The sequence below is a fragment of the Ornithodoros turicata genome, unplaced genomic scaffold (assembly GCF_037126465.1).
Source record: "Ornithodoros turicata isolate Travis unplaced genomic scaffold, ASM3712646v1 Chromosome52, whole genome shotgun sequence".
Lineage (NCBI taxonomy): Eukaryota > Metazoa > Arthropoda > Arachnida > Ixodida > Argasidae > Ornithodoros > Ornithodoros turicata.
Genome location: NW_026999380.1, coordinates 386,832 through 407,746, shown reverse-complemented (window position 1 = coordinate 407,746; position 20,915 = coordinate 386,832). Strand labels below are relative to the sequence as shown.

At 45.7% G+C, this 20,915-nt stretch overlaps 1 protein-coding gene across 1 annotated transcript; it reads right to left on the bottom strand.

Annotated features, from left to right (window-relative positions):
- Nucleotides 1-6,887: 6,887 nt before the first annotated feature.
- On the bottom strand, nt 6,888-12,152 carry LOC135374280 (uncharacterized). Its single transcript, XM_064607267.1, has 3 exons — nt 10,700-12,152; nt 7,162-10,631; nt 6,888-7,103 (listed from the first exon to the last, which is right to left on the bottom strand). The coding sequence occupies exon 2, from the start codon at nt 9,579-9,581 to the stop codon at nt 8,169-8,171; it is 1,413 nt and encodes a 470-aa protein (XP_064463337.1). The 5' UTR covers nt 9,582-10,631; nt 10,700-12,152; the 3' UTR covers nt 6,888-7,103; nt 7,162-8,168.
- Between the last annotated feature and the right edge of the window lie 8,763 nt (nt 12,153-20,915).

Below are 20,915 nucleotides of genomic sequence, written 5' to 3'. Positions count from 1 at the left end.
CTTCAGATGATCGCTCGATTGATATTAATAAAGATATTCTACTAGTTGGGAAAGCATTTTTAAGTTGTGTGCGTTGATTTTCGCTGTAGCAAATTTTTACATTAATTTACATTTGAGATGAGTTGTTTGTTTGTGGCTTCTGCGTGAAAAATCACTATTGCAAAGTTACCATAAAATGATGTAATTAAATTTGATTCTCGCTTTCGAATGAGTATTGTTTCTATCATTGAATAAATTTGACTTTCTCTCTTTGCTTCAGATATTCACTCGACTGATATTTTGTGAGTTGAGAATAATTGATGCATAATAGTTGTGTCAGATCTGAAATACATTGAATGCAACGTTTCTCGTTTTGATTGAGTATTTTTTGCGCCGATAATATTTCTCGTTTGCTTAGATAATGTTTTTCTAAAACCAGTTTGCACTGACATAAAAGTCTGTTCTTAGGGTTTTTTTTTTTTTGCGTGCTATTGTTTGTTTGTTGATAGAATCCTTGTTGTGTTCTTGAGAATCGAATAATTCCAATGTCTATTTGCGATAGTTGATCAATTAAAAATTTCGCCTCTGTGCAAACTTGTCCAGACCTAAGAATATTTCCTTTTGGAGGAAAGAATGTGAAAAAGAGAGAGGGTTTCCCCACCATATAGATTGACAAAGGATGTGGGGTTTCTTTGCTTTTGGGCTGTATAGGAGGGAGAGGGAGAGATAGTAACCCCACCAGGCTCAAGTAGCATAGATAGATTGCTTGCTTGACTGTGTGGATACCTCTGTCAAGGTAATGTTTATAGTGCATGAGTAGGATGAAAATTGTATATTGTTCGACTAGATTAGGTCGCAAGAATGATTTTATGATAGTTTAAAAGATAGATAATTTCCACTTCAATTTATTAAATTTGTAATGTTTCTTGTTTGATAGTTTGTTTCGCTATTATTTTCCTGCATGTGTCTGTTGTTTACACGTTGGCAGACGCGTCGTTCAAGGCGTTTCTCTGCTATTCAGTGTTAACTCTGTGCATGTTTATCGTTTTGATAGATTGTTTTTTTTTTCAATTATTTTCATTTATGTACCTCTTGTTTACGTGTTGGTTGGTGCATTTGTTTGGCTCTCTATTCGCTGTTGATCGTATTTCTCATTATTTCATTGCATGTATCTATTGTTTACGTGTGGATGAGTTCCTATAGCAAAGAGTTTCTCTAATCCAATTCCAATCCAATTCTAAGCCAAAATCCACTGCTAAGCCAACACAATCCAGTTCTAAGCCAACATATCAAAGCCATCTGATTGGCCGCCATTAGCTCCGCCCACTTCACGTTGAATGAGTCACGCCAGGCCTACTGATCGTCGATTGGTTGACCGTAGCTCTTGTCTCATGTTAATTAGTTGCCTTGGCTCCGCCCACTTCACGTCGATTGGCCCAATGCTAAGCCCACTGATTGCTGATTGGTTTACCATAGCTCCGCCTCTTTATGCTAATTTCTTGGCCCCGCCCACTTCACGCTGATTGGTGCACGCCGATCGCTGAGCTCCGCTGATTGGTCCATTCTAAGCCTACTGATCACTCTCCCAGACTCTCTCAGCGCTCTGATCGCCACCGCCACCGATTGGCCCGGCCCACCGATTGGCTGGCTGAACATAGCCTTCATTAGCGCCCGCGAGATGGCAGCGACCCCGCTGCGCCTTTATCTCAGATATTCAAACTTACCTATTTACTGGCTCCAAGCCATTCTAAGCCTACTTCCTTCTAAGCCCGTCCACACGAAGCCTACTGATTGGCCCTTCACACTCCGAATGATCCATTCTAAGCCTACTGATGGCTCGCCATGATTGGTCCACTGAATTGGTCAACATCAAGCATACTGAACAGTGATTGGCTAGCCAGCATTTGTTGCTCCTAAACTACAATGCAGCGGATTCAGACAAGACACAACAATTGTTGTTTTCAACCTTTATTTGGTACAACAGACTCCTGGTCCAGCGGCATCATAGAGCAATGGTTGGTTCAGCTGCATCAGAGAGATTGTTACTCCGTCATTCTATCTGGTCATCTCTTCCTCGCATTGGTCATTCAGCTGCCTCGGTAGACACCAGCTGCTATTGGTTCATGCGGCTTTATCTCAGACAGACAGGAAAAAATACATTTCAATGTTTATTGAGTACATGTATGGAGGGAAAGCATGGCAGTCTTGGAGAGGTTGATTCCTTTGATGCTGGGCGTGGTTCCACGGAAGTGACGGATCATGTAGACGTCTCCGGGACAGCGGCTGAGAAAAATTTCGTCCTCCGTGAGTTGGCACTTCCACGTGCACTGGATATCCTTGTAGCTGTCGTTAACGTCCATGTGCACAGCGATTCAGTAGCGTTCCTGTTCAGTAGGTACCACGTGCCACTCGCTGATGGCCAAGATGTCGCCAGGGCATTCATGCGCGTACGTGCGCTTATCCTTCTCCAGCTTGATGCTCGCGGTACAGTTGCCTGCGTCCAGCGCTAGCGCGCACAGGATGAGTGAGAAGAGAACGTTGTACCGCATCCTTCCAGTGACGCAGGCCATATGACGCTACTCCTTCTCATCCTCTGCATTATCTGTGCGGGGGAAAGAACGCTGGGGAAAATTCAACCATCTACGTCATCCACGCGAGCTTACCATATTCGCAGCTTCTGTACGGGTAGGAGTCCACGTCATTATAGAGGTACCGTTTGTCATCGTACGCCATCAGACTTCTCACATTTCTGATGGTGTACATACACTGTTTCTTTCCCACTATTGACAGCTGTTCGTGCGGTACGCTAGTGTGCTTGAATAGGGTATCGCGGTACGTATCATGGAGGTGTTTGCGCACAATGCTCTTTTTGACCCCTTTAGCTTGTGGGCGTCATTGCGGAGCGCGTGTGTGAAACCCCTGATAAGCTGAATCGGGTCATGCGTCCTAGAAGTAAGGGGCGTTAAAGGGCTACTTAAGCGATAGGCACGGAAACCACAGGGCACTTTTTGGTTTGGCTCCTTCAGTTGTTGCTGGCGGTATTCTGTGTAAAAGTATGGAATAAACCGTTGTTGTTTGAACCTTTTGGTTGCTGTGTCTTCCTCGGCGACGGAGCGGACGGACTGACGCCCCGAGGTTGTGGAAACACGAGGTTTCCACAACTGGCGCCCAAAGTTGGGGGGCACAGTTCGTCCGTTCGACAGCGAGGAGGACGCAGCACGCGTTGTTCATTTTTCGTTTGGTACGTTTTTTTTTTCTTTTCTTTCATTCAGGACCCGCCGGTTTGTTTTTGTTCTTTTTCCGGGATGAGGGGGGGGGTCATTTTTTTTCTTTCGAGCTATCGTTTTTGCTTTGAGTGTGTTTGAGTTGTTTTGAGTGCTTCAGAGCTCCCACTCGGTGCCCGAGCCCCGGAGCCGATGCAGCATTCGCCCCCGTGAGGCCGATAGGACCTCCGGGACGGATGAAAGGGCACGGTGCAGCAGGAGTCCCTTGCGGAGGAAGGGTTGGTTTCCGGCAACTCGGCGCTTTCGGAGCCGAAAGGACCAGCCGAGGACAAAGAGGCACATGCAGTGCCTCCGTCCCAACGTACGTCAATTACGGTATCTGCAGTGCCGGCAGTGCCGCAGTTGGACTCCGCTATAACGACAGAACTCTTGTCACGCATGACGGAGTTATGTTCGTTGGTGGCACAACGCCTTGATGCCAGATCGGTTTCGCCGCCGCAGGCACAAGTGCCCCTGCGACTGAATTCACCGGTCCCTACCTTCTCAGGGTATACCGATAAAAAGTCGGTCGCAGACTTCTTAGATAACCTTATCCTATCAGACTGGTATGGGAATCTCAGATGAAGTCCTGATACAACGCATCCTGCAGGTTGCCTTGATCGGAGACGCCGCTCGCTGGCTTCGGCTCCAGTCGAGGTTTACGTCCGTTCAGGATTTTCAGAAGCGGTTTAAGAGCGAATTTCTTCCCCCGGATTACGAATATCGTATCCTGGAGGAGCTACATAAGCGTACTCAGCATCCAGATGAGACCTTAGCAGAATTCGTTCGGGCATTGCAAGACCTGTATAGCAGAGCTGAACCTACTGCTACAGAGGAGCAGCGTGTGACACGGGCTATCCGTCAGTGTCATCCTCGCTACCGGCCCTATCTTAGAGCCCATCGCTTTAATGGCCTTGAAGCGCTGGCGCAAGAGGCTCGCACAATTGAAGAAGACCTCTTAGCGGAACTCGAGTATCGGCCCCGCCGCCGCTTGAATTGGCGTTAGAACCGCGTTGTGCGTGGTCATCGAGAGCAGCCTCGGTTGAGCGCCCACCTGCAGTGGGACTGGATGATCACAACCGCAATTATTATGCGGAGCCATCACGCCGAGCACACGATCCCTTCCGTTATGAACAGAGGGCGATCACCGCAGGAACGAGCCTTGGCAGACCCGTCCTGTCCCATAATCATGGTCAACGCGGCTATTTAGCTGGCGAAACCCCAAGGAGGCCGCAGGAGCAGCGGCATGTTCCGCGGCAGCAACGCAGAATGCCCGCTGGCTGTTGGACGTGCGGCAGCCCTAACCACTTTCGTCGGGACTGTCTGCGACAAAGACCAAACCCCCGTAATGTACCAACGGGAAATGGTCGCAGCCGACGCCGGTATAAAATCGCTCAGAGACGTCGGCTATCTGCCGAAAGAGCGAACGAACGGTTACAATCCGTGACACTGATAATTCAGAAGCTGGCTTTGCAAGCAGCAAGATAAAAGGAGACGCTTTAGCTCCTTTTGCTCTTTCCGTCCGAGATAACATCGAGGACAAAGAACCAAACATCGGTGTTCGAATTTTGGGGAGAGATTACATCGCCCATATCGACACGGGAGCTACAGTCTCCCGTATCGGCGATTGTGTTTACGAGCACTGCGCATCTTTCTTCCAATGACGTGATTCCAGCACAAACTGCAGTTGTGCTCTGGCTTCGCTTTGATGGGAGACGACGAAAGCGGCGCTTCGTCCACCTTCCTGGCCTGGCAGTGCCCGTTATCCTGGGCAGGGACTTCATCATTCGGCAGAAATTTGTGCTGGACCTGCCCAATGGAGGATACGTTTACCACGGATCGTCAGGACTTTTCCCTTTCGCCGTGCCACAGGACAGCAGTTCAGAGAAGCAAGCTGCAGCAATGTCCGTCGAACCGTCCCCGCTCCCGACTGTCTTGGGGTCATTCCATTGTCCCGAGGAGGAGCGCCGTCAGCTTGAACAAGCACTGCGGCAGTTTGACGGTGTCTTCACGGAAAAACCCGGTAAGTCGTCTGTGTTACAGCATAGCATAGACACGGGTAACGCTAGGCCCTGGCGTTGCAATCCAGAGAGACCATTGAGTGTGCGTAAGCGTGCTTTGCTAGACGCTGCTCTAGATGACATGCTCCAAACCGGTGCAGTTCAAAGGTCGCAGAGCCTTTGGGCGTTTCCTGTCGTCCTGGCTCCGAAACGTGATGGTACGGCTAGGTTATGCATCAACTACCGTCGACTTAAAGCACTAACTGTAAGGGACTCTTACCCCTTTCCGTCCATTGAGTCTATTATGTATTCCCTGGGCAACGCTACAGTGTTTTCAACGCTTGATTGTAGTAGAGGGTTTTTGCAAATCCAAGTTGCCCCGGAGGATGTCCCGAAGACAGCCTTTGCCTGTCATAGAGGTTTGTTTGAGTTTGTACGGATGCCTTTCGGTCTGTCTAACTCTCACGCCAGTTTCCAACGGCTAATGGATACCGTATTGGGAGATGCGAAGTATAACTTCGCGATGGCGTACATGGATGATGTCGTAGTGTTTTCCAGAAACTTTCAGGAACACTTGGAAGACCTGTCAGTCGTCCTTGCAAGGATGAAACAGGTGGGGCTAACCATCAACCCCCGCAAGGTGCAGCTGGCATCGCCTAGGATCAGTCTTCTTGGCTTCATGGTGGACAGAGGAACCATCAGTCCTAGCGATGACAAGCTAAAGGCGATCATGGAGTATCCGGTTCCCGGTAACGTAATAGCCTTGCAGCGTTTCTTGGGTATGGTTGGTTTCTACAGACAATTCATTCCTAATTGCGCTGTGCTAGCGCAGCCGCTTAACCGGTTGTTGCCCAACGATAAGTAGTATAGAGCCGTTACGCACAACGACATCCTTTTTCTAATCCAGTTCTAGGAATTTCTAATCCACCACCCATTTCTAATCCAGGTCAAGCCAGGTCTAATCCAGGCTCCACCACGTCATGGTGATCCATCCTATTTCTATGTGATTGGCTACCCTTCATTGCCACATTTGCTCACTCGCTCATAGACACCAAAATTATCTATTCTATTCAATTCTAAGTTGGCTCATAGGCTTCCAAATCGCTCTTTTTTCTAATCCATTTCAAGGAATTTCTAATCCACCACCAAATTCTAATCCAGGTCAAGCCACTTCTAAGTCCTCTGGTTGGTTGGTCACAGCTCTACCCCTTCATCCATCTAATTTCTATGTGATTGGCTACCATTAATTACCACAACACCTGCTCACTCGCTCGTAGACACCAAAATGATCTTTCTATTCAATTCTAAGTCGGCTCATAGGCTTCCAAATCGCTCACCTGTCTATTGGTCCGGGGGTGGTCACTTCCATTCATTTCTAAAACCTAGTGATTGACCTATTGGCTGCCTCTCATACACGCTCGTTAGACTCATTTGTCATTTCCACTCTCTAGTTACTCGGTCACACTCTTTCAACTGCATATTGCTTCATAATTTCAACCGCAGCATAGACAACCGCTCATTGATCAATTCCATTCATTTCTGGGCCAGCTCACAGGCCCCCCAAATTGCATATTGGCTTGGGATGCTTTCTAGTTAAGCCAGGACAACGCTTCGGAACAGTAAGGACATGGAAAAACACAGGAAATAGTTTTCAATGTTTATTGGCAGTCTCAGAGAGATTGTAGTTCTCTCTGGGGCACTTCCAGGCACACTGGACATTTCCGTTAACATCCATGGCGTTTTTCGCATAAGTATCATGTGGATAACCCAGGCATTCGTCCTTCTCCATCCACGGCTCAGTCCCAGACCGCACGCGAGAACAGCATGTCACAGAAGTATCAGTTCTCTTCCTACACATCTTCTGGAGTGAAAAAAGAATGTTATGAGCTTCACTATTTACATCATCCATTTAAACTTACCATATTCACAGCTTCCGTAAGGGTAGGATTCGATGTCATTGCAGAGGTATCGCTTGTCGTCATATGCCATCAGGCTTCTTTTGACATTTCTGATGGTGTACATGCACTGTTTCTTTCCAACTATTGACACTTGCTCATTCGATACGCTCGTGTGATTGAACAATGTATCGTAGTATGTCTCATGGAGGAGGTGCTTGCGTACAATATTTTTCTTTACCCCTTTAGCTCTTGCAATTTGCTTTTCTCCAGCTAGTTTGATAGAGTACATTTTAGCTTTCAAGCATATTACTTCTTCGGTAGGTACACTACCAGCTTTTGAATGCCCCAAGTCTTCCACGATTCTTTTCACTGTACAGTGGATGATCCCGATCAAAGGAAGACAGATCTAAGTGGTCGTCGGCGATCGCTTGTAACTGATCTTCGTAGTCCTTGCAGAATAGGCCAAGGATCAGAGAATCCGTGTCAAAGTAACAGGTAATCACCAGACAAGTGAGCTTGCTCAGCAAGGTTTCATAGTAGAATGAGTACATGGTTAATTTACTGAGTTCTAAAATCGTAAACCCAATCTGGAGCGGGAAATCGCATCGCACTTTTCTTTTGCGCATTTCGTACATGACACAATCCGGGGACAAAATTTCCATCGTCACGCATTCTGCCCGACTCCCGAGGCGACTCGCCGTCTCCTCATCGAAGGCTACTCGAATATCACGCATGTTAAACTTATTTAAAAGTGTTCTCCCAAAGACTGCATTATTTGAGAGTTTGTAGAAGTTTTTTTCGAATGTCGTGCCCCAGGCAACACGTCTGGCGACATTGTCCTCGATGTAGGGACGCAGGAATGGCACCTGGCGAAATTTTAGAATTCTGTGAATTTTTGTCACCCTCATGCCTACTCTACAATAGAGTGCGAGCAGCGCGTAATGAACAACGTACTCGACTTTGTCCTTGCACGTAAGCAACAGCTTTTTGCTCTTAGCAGGCTGATACATTAATTCTTCGAGAAGCCCTCACTGGAATGGCGAGAGCCATTCCTTTGGGACTACTGCGTTCTCGGGAGCCAGGGGGAAGTACCTCGTTAGAGTGTGGATAGATTTTGGATACTCCAAGTCACATACGTACACGTACCCCACATCTGAATCCGTGGGGTGACGCATAAAATCCACGGAGCTAAAATCCTCGACCCATTCGAAATCCCCGACGGGGAGGTGCTTTATCATACTAAATTCATAAAGATTGTTGCAATCTATGTATGATATGTACACCTCCTCTTTATCGGGATCATAGCCACTACACAGAGGGTTGTTAGCCTGCAAATGACGCCTGCTCGCCTGACAGAGCCCACCTCTAACGCCTGATTCGATGGTTCTGTACATGTCCTCTTCGGTGATCAATTCCAATTTTGCCTGCGTGTAATTTAGGGCGCATTGCCACGAATAGGATGCCAGAGAAACACAATGAAGCAATTCCAATCCGCGCGCGCTGTAGCACAGACGTCGGAAGTGCTGCATCACGTCCGCATGTAATATGGCATCCATTTTCAGGTATAATGCATTATAATCCCTCAAATTTGAGCACCCAAAACGTTCAAATACGAGCAATGCATACTGGTAGTCCTCCTCACTTATATCCTCCCCCGTGAGATCGTTTCGAAAGAAGGATTTTTCTGGCAAGGTCAGTTCATCGTAAACTGCGAAAGAACTGACATAGCTGTACGGGAATACACCTTTACGAAGTAAAATTTCGTAGCCCTTTCCAAATACCTGCTTCAAGCATTGGAATGCCTCGGCTCCCCCCATGGATTTGACGGTTTCCACGGGGTCCCCCAACGACGAATTTAGGTACTGCATGGTATCTCTGAAGAGGAAGGTACCAATTTCGAACGAACGAATTTTTTCCATGGAGCTGGCCACAATGAAGGGAGGTCGCTTCCCGTGAAATTCCCGTAACAGTCCAGCCAGATCATAAGACAAATTGTGGACCATGATCGGCAATTTTTCTCTGGTAGTGCACGCGACGTTACAGGGGTTGCACAGTGTCGCGATATAATTTGTCTCACCCGCAGTACAATGCTTCGAATGATCATGATGCCGGACACGAGATAGGTCTTTCGCGAATTCCCGTTTACAATATGCACAGTGGGTAGCAGCTCTGTGCTTGGCCTGTTGTTCATCGCTCAACACCATTGCAGCGGGGCAGGCGTTCAAGGCAATCATTTCATCACGCATTTCCATGAGTGCCTTCACACACTGTTTTGCCGCATCTTCCCCATGGTGTGTTCTAATGCGCATCACCTTTGAGTCATGGGTACGCACGAGCACAGCACAGAAGCTAGAGGTAATGTGACGTTGCATGCCAACACCACTGGGTGCTGCGAGTACGCTCTCAGTGTCCGACGCAACGACATAGTTGTACTGTTGCATGTACTGTATTTTAGTAAACTCTACAACAATTTTTCCCGGCTCGCAACATTCCAACAGGATTTCGTTTATGTCCGTGCAAAGGCGTCGATGTTTCGCCGTGCTCTCTTCCTTCACGAAAGAGCGTGTGCAGCGTTCGCAAACAAAATGGTTACTTCTTGTTGTCAACAAGCGTTCGAGGGACTTTATTCCAACAAAATGCTCATCAACCTCCAAAAGATGAATTTTCTTTTTGAATTCCAGTTTTGCGGGTCGCGACACGTGCACTCCCTGATCGACATAGGCGTAAACATACACGGATATCTCGTTTTGGACTTCAAATTCATCCAGATCAGAGAATGAAACAGGGAAGCGGCTTGGCTACCAGTAATCTGCTGCATAATTTTCACATTTTTTCCACGAATTCCTTTCCTGTGGACGCAGGAGAGCGAGTGTATTGTATTTAAAACATTCACCCTCCTTGCGTGCTGGTAAATGGATATTCGTTAACACGTTCCTGCGTTTAGCCAAATTTGTGGGAAGTACCCCCTCGGATCCAAACTTTTTAGTTTTCACAGCGGAAATACACATTTGAACTTTTTGGACGTCGGTGGATACAAACCCACTACCCTCACGCTGGTAATTTTCAATGCGCCCGGTGGACTCCTGAATCACGTCCATCAAAGTATTTGCAATAGCTCCGTCGCTGTGGACTTCGCGAGCAAGCGCCATAAAATGAGCTATGTGTGCGGTTATATCCCCTCGATTTTCTTTCATCATTAGAACGTCAGAACAAATGCAAAATCTAAAGGGTATTCTTTGTGCTCGCAAAATAGCAATTATATTGTGGAGGTGGAACAGATGCCAATAGCACAAACGCTTTGACGATACCTCGAAATGCGCTATCAGTTTGAAAGAAAGGCAGGAAGGAAATGTCCACATAGGGATGTGATCGCTCGACGTGAGCATGCAATGTGGCAGGTGAAATGTCTGGAGAAGATGGTGAATTCTCTTCCAATGGCTCATCGTCCATGATATCATGAGGATCAAAAAAGCAGAACACGCATCTAGGCACTGAAAAAAAAAAAAAGAAGAAACACTAAGAAAACGTGCGCCACAGAGCGTGGATGAAAAATACTTACTTTTGAAGCGAGCTCCGCACACTCCCGAAGCGATGCGAAGACTGCTGCCTCTTTACACATCCTCCCCGCTTATATAGCGGCGACCTCGCTGCATGCCCCAACATGGACGGGTGCGAGGAGTCGTCATAGCCTAAAAATAACTTGCTCTGCATGTTCAAGGTCGCAGCTTGCCCTTGGCTTCACGTAATGCTCCGTCCGCCTACACCATTGCCGCACCTGAGCGCAAAGTTCGCTATCATCACGTGTCATTCCAATATGCAAGTTGCTTCCATGAGCATGCACACAACCACCCCTCTTTGTTCACAGTGGCTGTGGAATTTCAATAATATTACTTAAATGAAACAAGTTGCAGTGAAATGCAGATTCATCTCAGACAGGAATTTCTACCCTCAGCGTTAAACCCTCAGATATCATCATTTCTGCTCAAATAGCAAAATAGCTATGACTACAAAAATTAAACACATGCTAACAAACTACCATCAACTGACAAAACACCCATTTCTGCTGTCAGATAATTATTGCATAATGCTACATGCACAGCCGCATCGTCGTAAAGAAACCACAGGACAAGGGTACACAAATTCACTTAAGCAGTGAGGGAAAAGGCTTAAGACCTCAGGAATAATCGCAGAGACACCACACATCGCTACGCGGCTAGCACAAGATAACAACAAGATACTAATGGCGGGTAAAATCGTAACATTGCTAAACAAGCCCCAACATGCCATGCTGACGTCACAAACCGGGAAAAAAGCACACACGCGCGCGCACACAGCAGCTCAGGAATGCACAAGGAGAGGTGCTTTATTGGAATTTCTACTCCTGGCTCAGACTGCTCAAATACCCATAACTGCACGATTAAGCACTGCTTACTTCATCGAGCACCCAACAAAATCTAACAAACAAACAAACAAAAACAAACAAACCCACTTTCCATGATGGAACACTATTCAGCTTTACCAAGTGATTTTCTTCTGCTTTAGCAGTGAAAGAAGAAAAGAGCCATGAAAAATTACACGTACTTTTGCTTGAATAGCTGTAACTGCAAAAAAAAAAAAAAGAAAAGAAGAAAAAGCGAAGCACATGCTAATAAACGGGGGAAAAAGGCACTCATTTCTGCTATCAGATAATTATTGCATAATGCTACATACGCAGTCGCGTTGTCCCTGTGTAAAGAAAGCACAGGACAAGGGTACACAAATCGAATTGGGAAAATCAGTTCTACTCGCGCAGCATAATACGATATACGCTGATTTTTTTTTACGGGCGAAAATTGCAATAAGAAGCCACTGCTACGCAAGTGCAACAACCCTTATTTTTAAACCAACATTTCATGCAATACCACATAAATTTATCACTCGGAGTCACACGAAAAGGCGTACACAATGTACTTACTGGTTAAGTGGGGTCACAGTTGCACACACACATACACACACGCAACACAGACACAACGAGCGACAGTGAAAAATAAGAAATTACACGCACTTCTGCACGAATAGCAAAGTGTCAAGCATGACAACACACATTTTCTACCACCAGAAAATTATTAAACAGAATAATACAATATTCGCAAAAACTAAGCTTGTATGGCAAACACACAACCTGAGGAACACACCCATTCACATCTGCTTTCTGAATTTGTTATACAGGCGTGAGCGATTCGATAAGAATATAAAGCACGCTGCTTGGAGAAAGCATATTTCATGTGTAGCTCAATCTACTCTATTGAAAATGCGATAAACCTCATTTTTCAAACAAAAAAAATCACAGTCGACATAATATACGGCAATATCGGCAATATCACTGAAGTCAAACACATTGAACTTACTTCTCAAGTGGGGTCCCAGTTGCACAAACGCGCACGCACACTCACACATTTTTAGTGCCTCACAACGAGCAAAAACCCAAGGTCTATTCACAGCCACATAAATTCATATTATTCCTCACGTCAATAATTATCCAACCATCGTCAAAACGGGGAACACGCATATGCCAATGCGAAACAATAGGCCTTCCCGCCGGATGTAATACGATATCGCCAGTCGACCGTCCCGAAGCAGAAAAGAAACACAGCATCTCAGGAATGCATGTTGCCTATACATCCAGGAACAGCGTGCAGCAATTATAATACAGAATAGGATTCATTTCTTTGTACTTTTGTGTGCTTGCATATAAATATTTCACAAGAAATATTACAGAGTGTAAAAGGAGAACTGCATTCGCTACACCCTGTAGCTCTTATCATTTTTAAACAAACCAGTTTTCATATGTTCATAACCACACTACCATTCACTAAATAAGGGAGTCACTAACGATTCAAATAAGATAAAATATCATTCCATCATCATTGATTGCAAACTTCACGCAAGAATAAGCAGCTGCTGCGCGACGTATTTTTCTTATAAGAAACACCAAATAGACTCAATCTCGCCGCGTTAAACACCAACAGCAACGAAGACTAGGCAATTTTGTATTTATTTTTGTCGTTTCCAGCAGCTCATTACTTTGTGCGAGTCATCAAAAATTAAAAATTTCTGATCTGCTGCTGTTAGAGTGATAAAACAGTGCGCCTGAACCGCGTCCCCACGCGAGCCGCATGCGGGCCCGTTCACGCAGTTAGGACACGCTTGACGCAATGACGCGCGCTCCGTTATCGTTTCCCCGTGCGGGCACACTGTTTTTATTTCACAAGAAATATTTATATGCAAGCACACAAAAGTACAAAGAAATGAATCCTATTCTGTATTATAATTGCTGCACGCTGTTCTTGGATGTATAGGCAACATGCATTCCTGAGATGCTGTGTTTCTTTTCTGCTTCGGGACGGTCGACTGGCGATATCGTATTACATCCGGCGGGAAGGCCTATTGTTTCACATTGGCATATGCGTGTTCCCCGTTTTGACGATGGTTGGATAATTATTGACGTGAGGAATAATATGAATTTATGTGGCTGTGAATAGACCTTGGGTTTTTGCTCGTTGTGAGGCACTAAAACTGTGTGAGTGTGCGTGCGCGTTTGTGCAACTGGGACCCCACTTGACAAGTAAGTTCAATGTGTTTGACTTCAGTGATATTGCCGATATTGCCGTATATTATGTCGACTGTGATTTTTTTTGTTTGAAAAATAAGGTTTATCGCATTTTCAATAGAGTAGATTGAGCTACACATGAAATATGCTTTCTCCAAGCAGCGTGCTTTATATTCTTATCGAATCGCTCACGCCTGTATAACAAATTCAGAAAGCAGATGTGAATGGGTGTGTTCCTCAGGTTGTGTGTTTGCCATACAAGCTTAGTTTTTGCGAATATTGTATTATTCTGTTTAATAATTTTCTGGTGGTAGAAAATGTGTGTTGTCATGCTTGACACTTTGCTATTCGTGCAGAAGTGCGTGTAATTTCTTATTTTTCACTGTCGCTCTTTGTGTCTGTGTTGCGTGTGTGTATGTGTGTGTGCAACTGTGACCCCACTTAACCAGTAAGTACATTGTGAGTAGTAGTGTATCAGCTCAAGTATCCGGAAACTCACATCTTCGTCTGGACGCCATTAATTAGCAATTAGAGCTAATTGGGACCCCCCACATTATTCAGGACCAACCAGGGAGTCATTACACTAATTGGGGATCATCTAAGACACGTCCAGACCACTGTGTGAGTTTCCGGCTACTTGAGCTGATAAAAAATAAAAAAATAGGTAGAAAATAAAATAAAAAGATAGAGATAGAGTGGAGAGAAGGAGTTTAGTTGAAGATCAACGACGCCATCTTGTAGAAAGCGGTCCGGAACGGCCGCTGACTGTCGCTGGGCGACGGAGCACGGAGGCAGGTTGCAAAGCATCGCAGCACCAGTTCCGGACATCCTGTGACGTCAGCTGTGACGTCATCATGGCATGTCTGGGCAAGTTAGGACAGCTCTGGACATGCAAGGAGAAAAACACTCGTAATACAGAGACTGGGAAAGCAAGAGTATGCAAACCATCAATAGCTAACAAGAAAATAGAACTAGTTACACAACAAATGATCCCACCACAACAGGAGCGCAGAACGATGCGACTGCTCCATCCGAGAGGCAGGCAGAAACTGACTCGTAATGCTTTTTTGTCCTGTATAAAGCCCCGCAGCTGCACCCCCTAGCGGTTACTTTCTCAACTAATCTCACAACAAAATTATTAAGAATCACGCCAGCGCTACTGCCGTTCCCAAGGCAGAAGATGATAGAAAATGCCGGGGATGCCCGGACAACAGCAACCAGCACTGGCACGAAAATCGCAAACAAAGCGGGAACAAAGTTGACGAAAGCATTAGTTACGCAACAAATCACCTCACCACAGCAGGAGCGCAGACCGATGCGACTGCTCTCCGTGACAACCAGCCAGAAACTGAGCGAGCGCGGGGAGCGCACGTCTGCTTTCTGCGACAGCCGGAGAGAAACTGACTGGGGCGCCGCTCCGCGGCCGCTACGCATACGCGCTCCTAGCGCCCTCTGGGGCGACCACCTCCGAGAGGCTAAGAGTGAAGAGCATTCCTGCGCCCCCTGCTGCCCGTTCTCATTGGTCGTGAGGCTAGGAGAGAAGAGCATTCCTGCGCCCCCTGCTGGCCGTTCTCATTGGTCGTGACGTCATCCTATTGTCTCAGGGCTACCCTGTTTTTTCCACTAATGCTCCTTTGGTCAATCTACAATGAAGCCACAGTATGACGTCATCATGCACCTGCGTGGCTCAAGGACGCGTATGCTCTAGACAGGGGACCTATTATTTATTGAATCACTATCCCATGATTAGTTCCTTTATTCTTCTATAACGATTGAATAGGAAACCATTGCAGAAGAGCACCATGCATGAAAGCTGATCGTAGGAATTCCAAAGTCTTACTAAATGAGACTTGCAAAAGAACAAAATATCCTAACACGTAACTCCATCAACGGCAAATAAGAGGACTAGGTACTCAAGAAATCAACAAAGAGTACGGGTGAACAGGAGCGCAGAACTCAGGGCAGCACTATCGTCAAGACAACAATGTTCCTTGTCAAAAAATAAAAAATAAAAAACGTCAACACAGGAAAGCATGCATATCGGGGCATGTCAGAACACGTCAGCACAAATTGTACGACTGCTGGGCAACAGAGGAAAACAAACAAACACTTGAACAGAGTGAAAAAGACACTCACCATCATTTTTCCCGTTCACAGCATTCCCTCATTGTAAATCCGCTCGTCACAAAATCCACCTGCATCGTCGAACACCGTTCACCAGTGACGAACCGCACATCCGCACCCCATCAGAGGCAGACAGAACCCCACCGAAGCTACGCTCTTCTACTGACGGCCAACGCCAGGAGCAGAATTTGCGTGTCGAGACCCGTCAGTGTCCAAGAGAGAAGTGAAACCTTGCGCCCCCTGCAGGCCGTTCTCATTGGTCGTGACGTCATCCTATTGTCTCAGGGCTACACAGTTTTTTTCCACTAATGCTCCTCTAGACAAGGTCAACCTGAAACAATAGTCTCTCGGTATGCGGTCATCATGCAGGTGCGTGGCTCAAGGACGCGTACGCTCTAGACAGGGCACCTGTTATTTATTGAATCACTATCCCTAGATTATTTCCTTTATTCTACTATAATGATTGCGTAGGGCACTATTGCAGAAAAACACCATAGACAAGAGGAGATTGTAGCATTTCATTCCCAAAGTCTTACTGTACAGGAAAAAAAAATGGTTCAGCAAGACATAAAGTCACACACCTGTCCCCCTCGCGGTTACTCTCTGAACTAAATGAATCGCAAAATTATTAAGAATTGCTCTACTCCCATTCAAGGCAACACTATCGTCAAGAATATGCCTTGTACAAAAGGAAAAAAACTACATGCAGAAGGAAAGCATGTCAGAACAAGCCCAGGCATGTCAGCACATGTTTGTCAGACAAGGGGGGAAAAAGCGAAAAGAAACAAAGAAGGAAACCAGCATCAAACTATTTCTTCTTATTCAAAAACAGTGCTCATCATAAATCTGCCCAGGACAATACACACTATTTTTCGATTGCCACACATTTTTCCAGTAACGGTCAATGCATTGCTACAGACTGCGTGACGTCATCACATACTGTCTGAAGAAGAAGACACCGGCAAAGACTCCTATTATTTATTGAATCGCAAGATTATTTCCTTTGTCCTACTCTTAATGACATTGATTCTCTCATTAAAATTCAACAAAAAAGCACCCCGCATGTTAACGATTTTCACCCCAAAGGCTCATCATGGTCATTAGAATTACAGTAAACTGCCACTGCTCTTTTAAAATAATAAGTGAGACCACTCAACATCACCTCCAGGCCTATGTAATACATGACCCTTTCTATGCTCATACATTCGTTGTCTGAGGCTACACCTGCGAGCAAAAAAGGCGCGGAAGCCGGGTGGGCAAAGTTCCATTCGCGCATTGCGAGCAAAGAGGCGCGAAAGCACAAGACAGAACGCCTTTACGGGAACACGATAGCATTCCTATACTATATTAATGATTATTGCATTGCAGTTTAGAAAAACTACAACTAAACTATAATTTTAGGAGCCCAACTTTCTATGGAAACTATAATTGCCCTATTACTTGGATCGCTACTAATGAAGCGCTCCAATTTTTTCTCTCTTCCCATTTCAGCCTTGTCATGCAGGGAAGCAGACTCATATCCAAAATAATTAATTTACACTGAGGGTGCCGTGCTTCAGGAATTCCTATCCTGCGCTCAGATGCAAGCATTTCTTCACGGATACCTTTAACAGCTGACTTCCTCAACATATCGAACACCCAACAAAATCAAACAAACAATCAGAGAAACCCTCTTCTCAGCTGCACCATGCGACTTTCTTCTGCGTAAAATCGGTGATTTGAAGAAGAGAGCAGCGAAAAATTGCGCGCGCTTGTGCTCGACCTGAAGCATATGCCAATAAACCAAGAAAAAGGCACTCATGTCTGGTATCTGATAGTGCCACATACACAGACGCATTGCCCTTGCGTAAAGAAAGCACAGGACACGGATACACAAATTTCCTTAGGTGAGCAGGGAAAAGGCTTAAGACCACAGGTCACCACACATCGCCACGCGGCTAGCACAACATGACAGCAACAAGATACTAGCAGCGGGAAGAACTGCAACACTGCTAAACAAGTCCAGACATGCCACGATGACGTCACAAATCAGGAGAAAAAAAAGCACACGCATGCACGCACAGAGGACAACGCATTAAACACACGGAGCGCTCAGGAATAATCGTAGCGTTACCGCACATCGCTACGAAGCTCAACGTCTAACACAAGACGACACCAACAAGATATTAGCGAAGGGTAAAAATTGCAACACTACCGAACAAGTCCAGACATGCGACATCGCATACAAAACACTGCTCATCGGGGAAAAGGCCTAAGCCTGCGGCGGATCATCATAGAGCGTACACAACTTCATTTTTTCTATTTTGCGTAAACTAAACGCGGTCTGCTTGGAAAACGACGTACAAATTTTCTTAGGGAACAGAGAAATATATAAATTTGTACTCCGTGCTCAGATACCAGCATTTCTGCTCAAAAACCTGCAAAATTAAGCTCTGCTTACTTCGTCAAGATATCGAACACCCAACAAAATCAAACAAACAACCCCACTTCCACTGGTGGAACACTATTCAGCTTTTACGCAGGAGGCTTTCTTCTACATAAAAAGTTGAGAAAATAAGAAAACAGCAGCGAAATATTACACGCACTTTTGCTCGCCATAGCTATAAGAGAAAAAAAAAGAAAAATAACGACGCACACGCTAATAAACTGTGACAAAGACACCCATTTCTGCTATCAGATAATTATTGCATAATGCTAAATACTCATTTGCATTGGCCCTGCGTGAAGAAAGCACAGGACAGGGATACACAATCTATCTTAAGCGAGCGCAGAAAGTCACTTCTACTCGAACAGCTTAATACCATAAAGTCTGAATTTTTGCAAAGAAAATAAAGTCTGAACAGCGCTACGAAGGTGACAGACACATACTAACAAACAAACAAACACTTCTTCGAGTCTGTATTATCTTTTAAAAAATAACGAAAGCACACATAAAAAAATCAAATCGGCTAGGTAGCCTACCAGACGTTGTGCCTTAAGGTTGGCTGCACGCAATGCGCGAAAGCATGCTGTGAAGCCAACTTGCGGTTTTGCTGGATGCACATGAAGTCCGATTCCAATTGGAAATCGCGCTAAGGACGTGCCAAACGTGGAATTTTCGCAAGATTAATCCCAATATCTGGAATTCTGTTCATTTTAGCGGGAATGCTGGCGCTTGTGCTCCATTATTCGAAATTTTCGAATATTCTAATTTCTCGATTATCAAATTTTCGAATACGAATAGGGTTCGAATATCAACAATATTCGAACAATATTCGAAATTTCGAATATTCGCACACCTCTAGTGAATACTGACACTCAACGATATATAACAAAAAACAAACAAATTCCATTCTCATGAACTCTCCTCTGCCGAGCGGCTTTCTCCTGCTCTACCTGGATGCTGACTTTTCCCCCCTCACCTACATTCTGAGTAAAAGCAGTGACAGAAGAAAAGAACCGCGAAAAATTACACGCATTTGTGTCACAGGACAGGGATACACAAATTTCCTTAAGTGAGCAGGGAAAAGGCTTAAGTCGGTACCGCTCAGGAATAATCGGAGAATCACCGCGTATCGCTACGCGGCTAGCGCTTGAACAGCGCTACGAACGTGACAGATACATACTAACAAACAAACAAACAACAGCAGGACCGGCGTCGGGCACTCATAAAATACCCTGCCCAAAACAAAGACTTCGCCAGGTTCGCGAGGCAATTCCATTAAAAACGCTCGTCCTATCCTACAGATAGCAATGCAAACGCGACTGCCCTTATTTTTTAAACCACTATTTCACGCAATAGTACATAAATGTATCACTCGTGCCACACGAAAAGGCAAACACTTACTTGTCAAGTGGGGTCCCAGCGCGTGCGCGCGCGCGCGCGCGCACACACACACTAACATTTTCACACTCACAAACACAAAGTCTATTTTCACAACCACATAAATCCATATTATTCCTCAGGTCAATAATTATCCTGCCATCGTCAAAAGACGGCACAGACATGTATGCTTACGCAAGACAATCGGTCCTCGTTCCGGATGTAATAGGATATCGTCACTCGGCCGGCGCGAACCAATAAAGAAAGAAAGGAATGCATGTTCGCTACGAAGAAAACGGTGCCGTGCTTCTACGCAGCGATCATTATACAGACGCGTAAATGTGAACATCATTCGCTACACACTGTAGCTCTCATCATTTTTAAACCAAACCGTGTTCATAGGTCTTCACTAAATAGGTGAGCCGATAATGACTCCAAATAAAATAAAATAAAATAATCATTCCAGCATCGCTGGCTGCAAGCTTGGGTACCCAACAGAGCAGCGCGCTCCTATCAACACGCCTTGGGCTGACCTTACACACCCGAAGCCTTTTCTGAATACATTCTGCCGGCGCTGGAATAAAAGATTTATCGCGAGGGTACTACGATGTCAGCTCTGTTGCTGTTTAAGTGATAAAACAGTGCGCTTACTCGGGCAATCGCGCGCGTCCAAACCGCGCGAACGGGTCCGCGTTGCGCTCGCGCCGCGGGGAATCGCACGCGTCTCGAGTCCAAACCGCGAGACCGGGCCCGTGCGCGCGCTTCGCGGTTCGGGCGCACTGTTTTATCACTTAAACAGCAACAGAGCTGACATCGTAGTACCCTCGCGATAAATCTTTTATTCCAGCGCCGGCAGAATGCATTCAGAAAAGGCTTCGGGTGTGTAAGGTCAGCCCAAGGCGTGTTGATAGGAGCGCGCTGTTCTGTTGGGTACCCAAGCTTGCAGCCAGCGATGCTGGAATGATTATTTTATTTTATTTTATTTGGAGTCATTATCGGCTCACCTATTTAGTGAAGACCTATGAACACGGTTTGGTTTAAAAATGATGAGAGCTACAGTGTGTAGCGAATGATGTTCACATTTACGCGTATGTATAATGATCGCTGCGTAGAAGCACGGCACCGTTTTCTTCGTATAGCGAACATGCATTCCTTTCTTTCTTTATTGGTTCGCGCCGGCCGAGTGACGATATCCTATTACATCCGGAACGAGGACCGATTGTCTTGCGTAAGCATACATGTCTGTGCCGTCTTTTGACG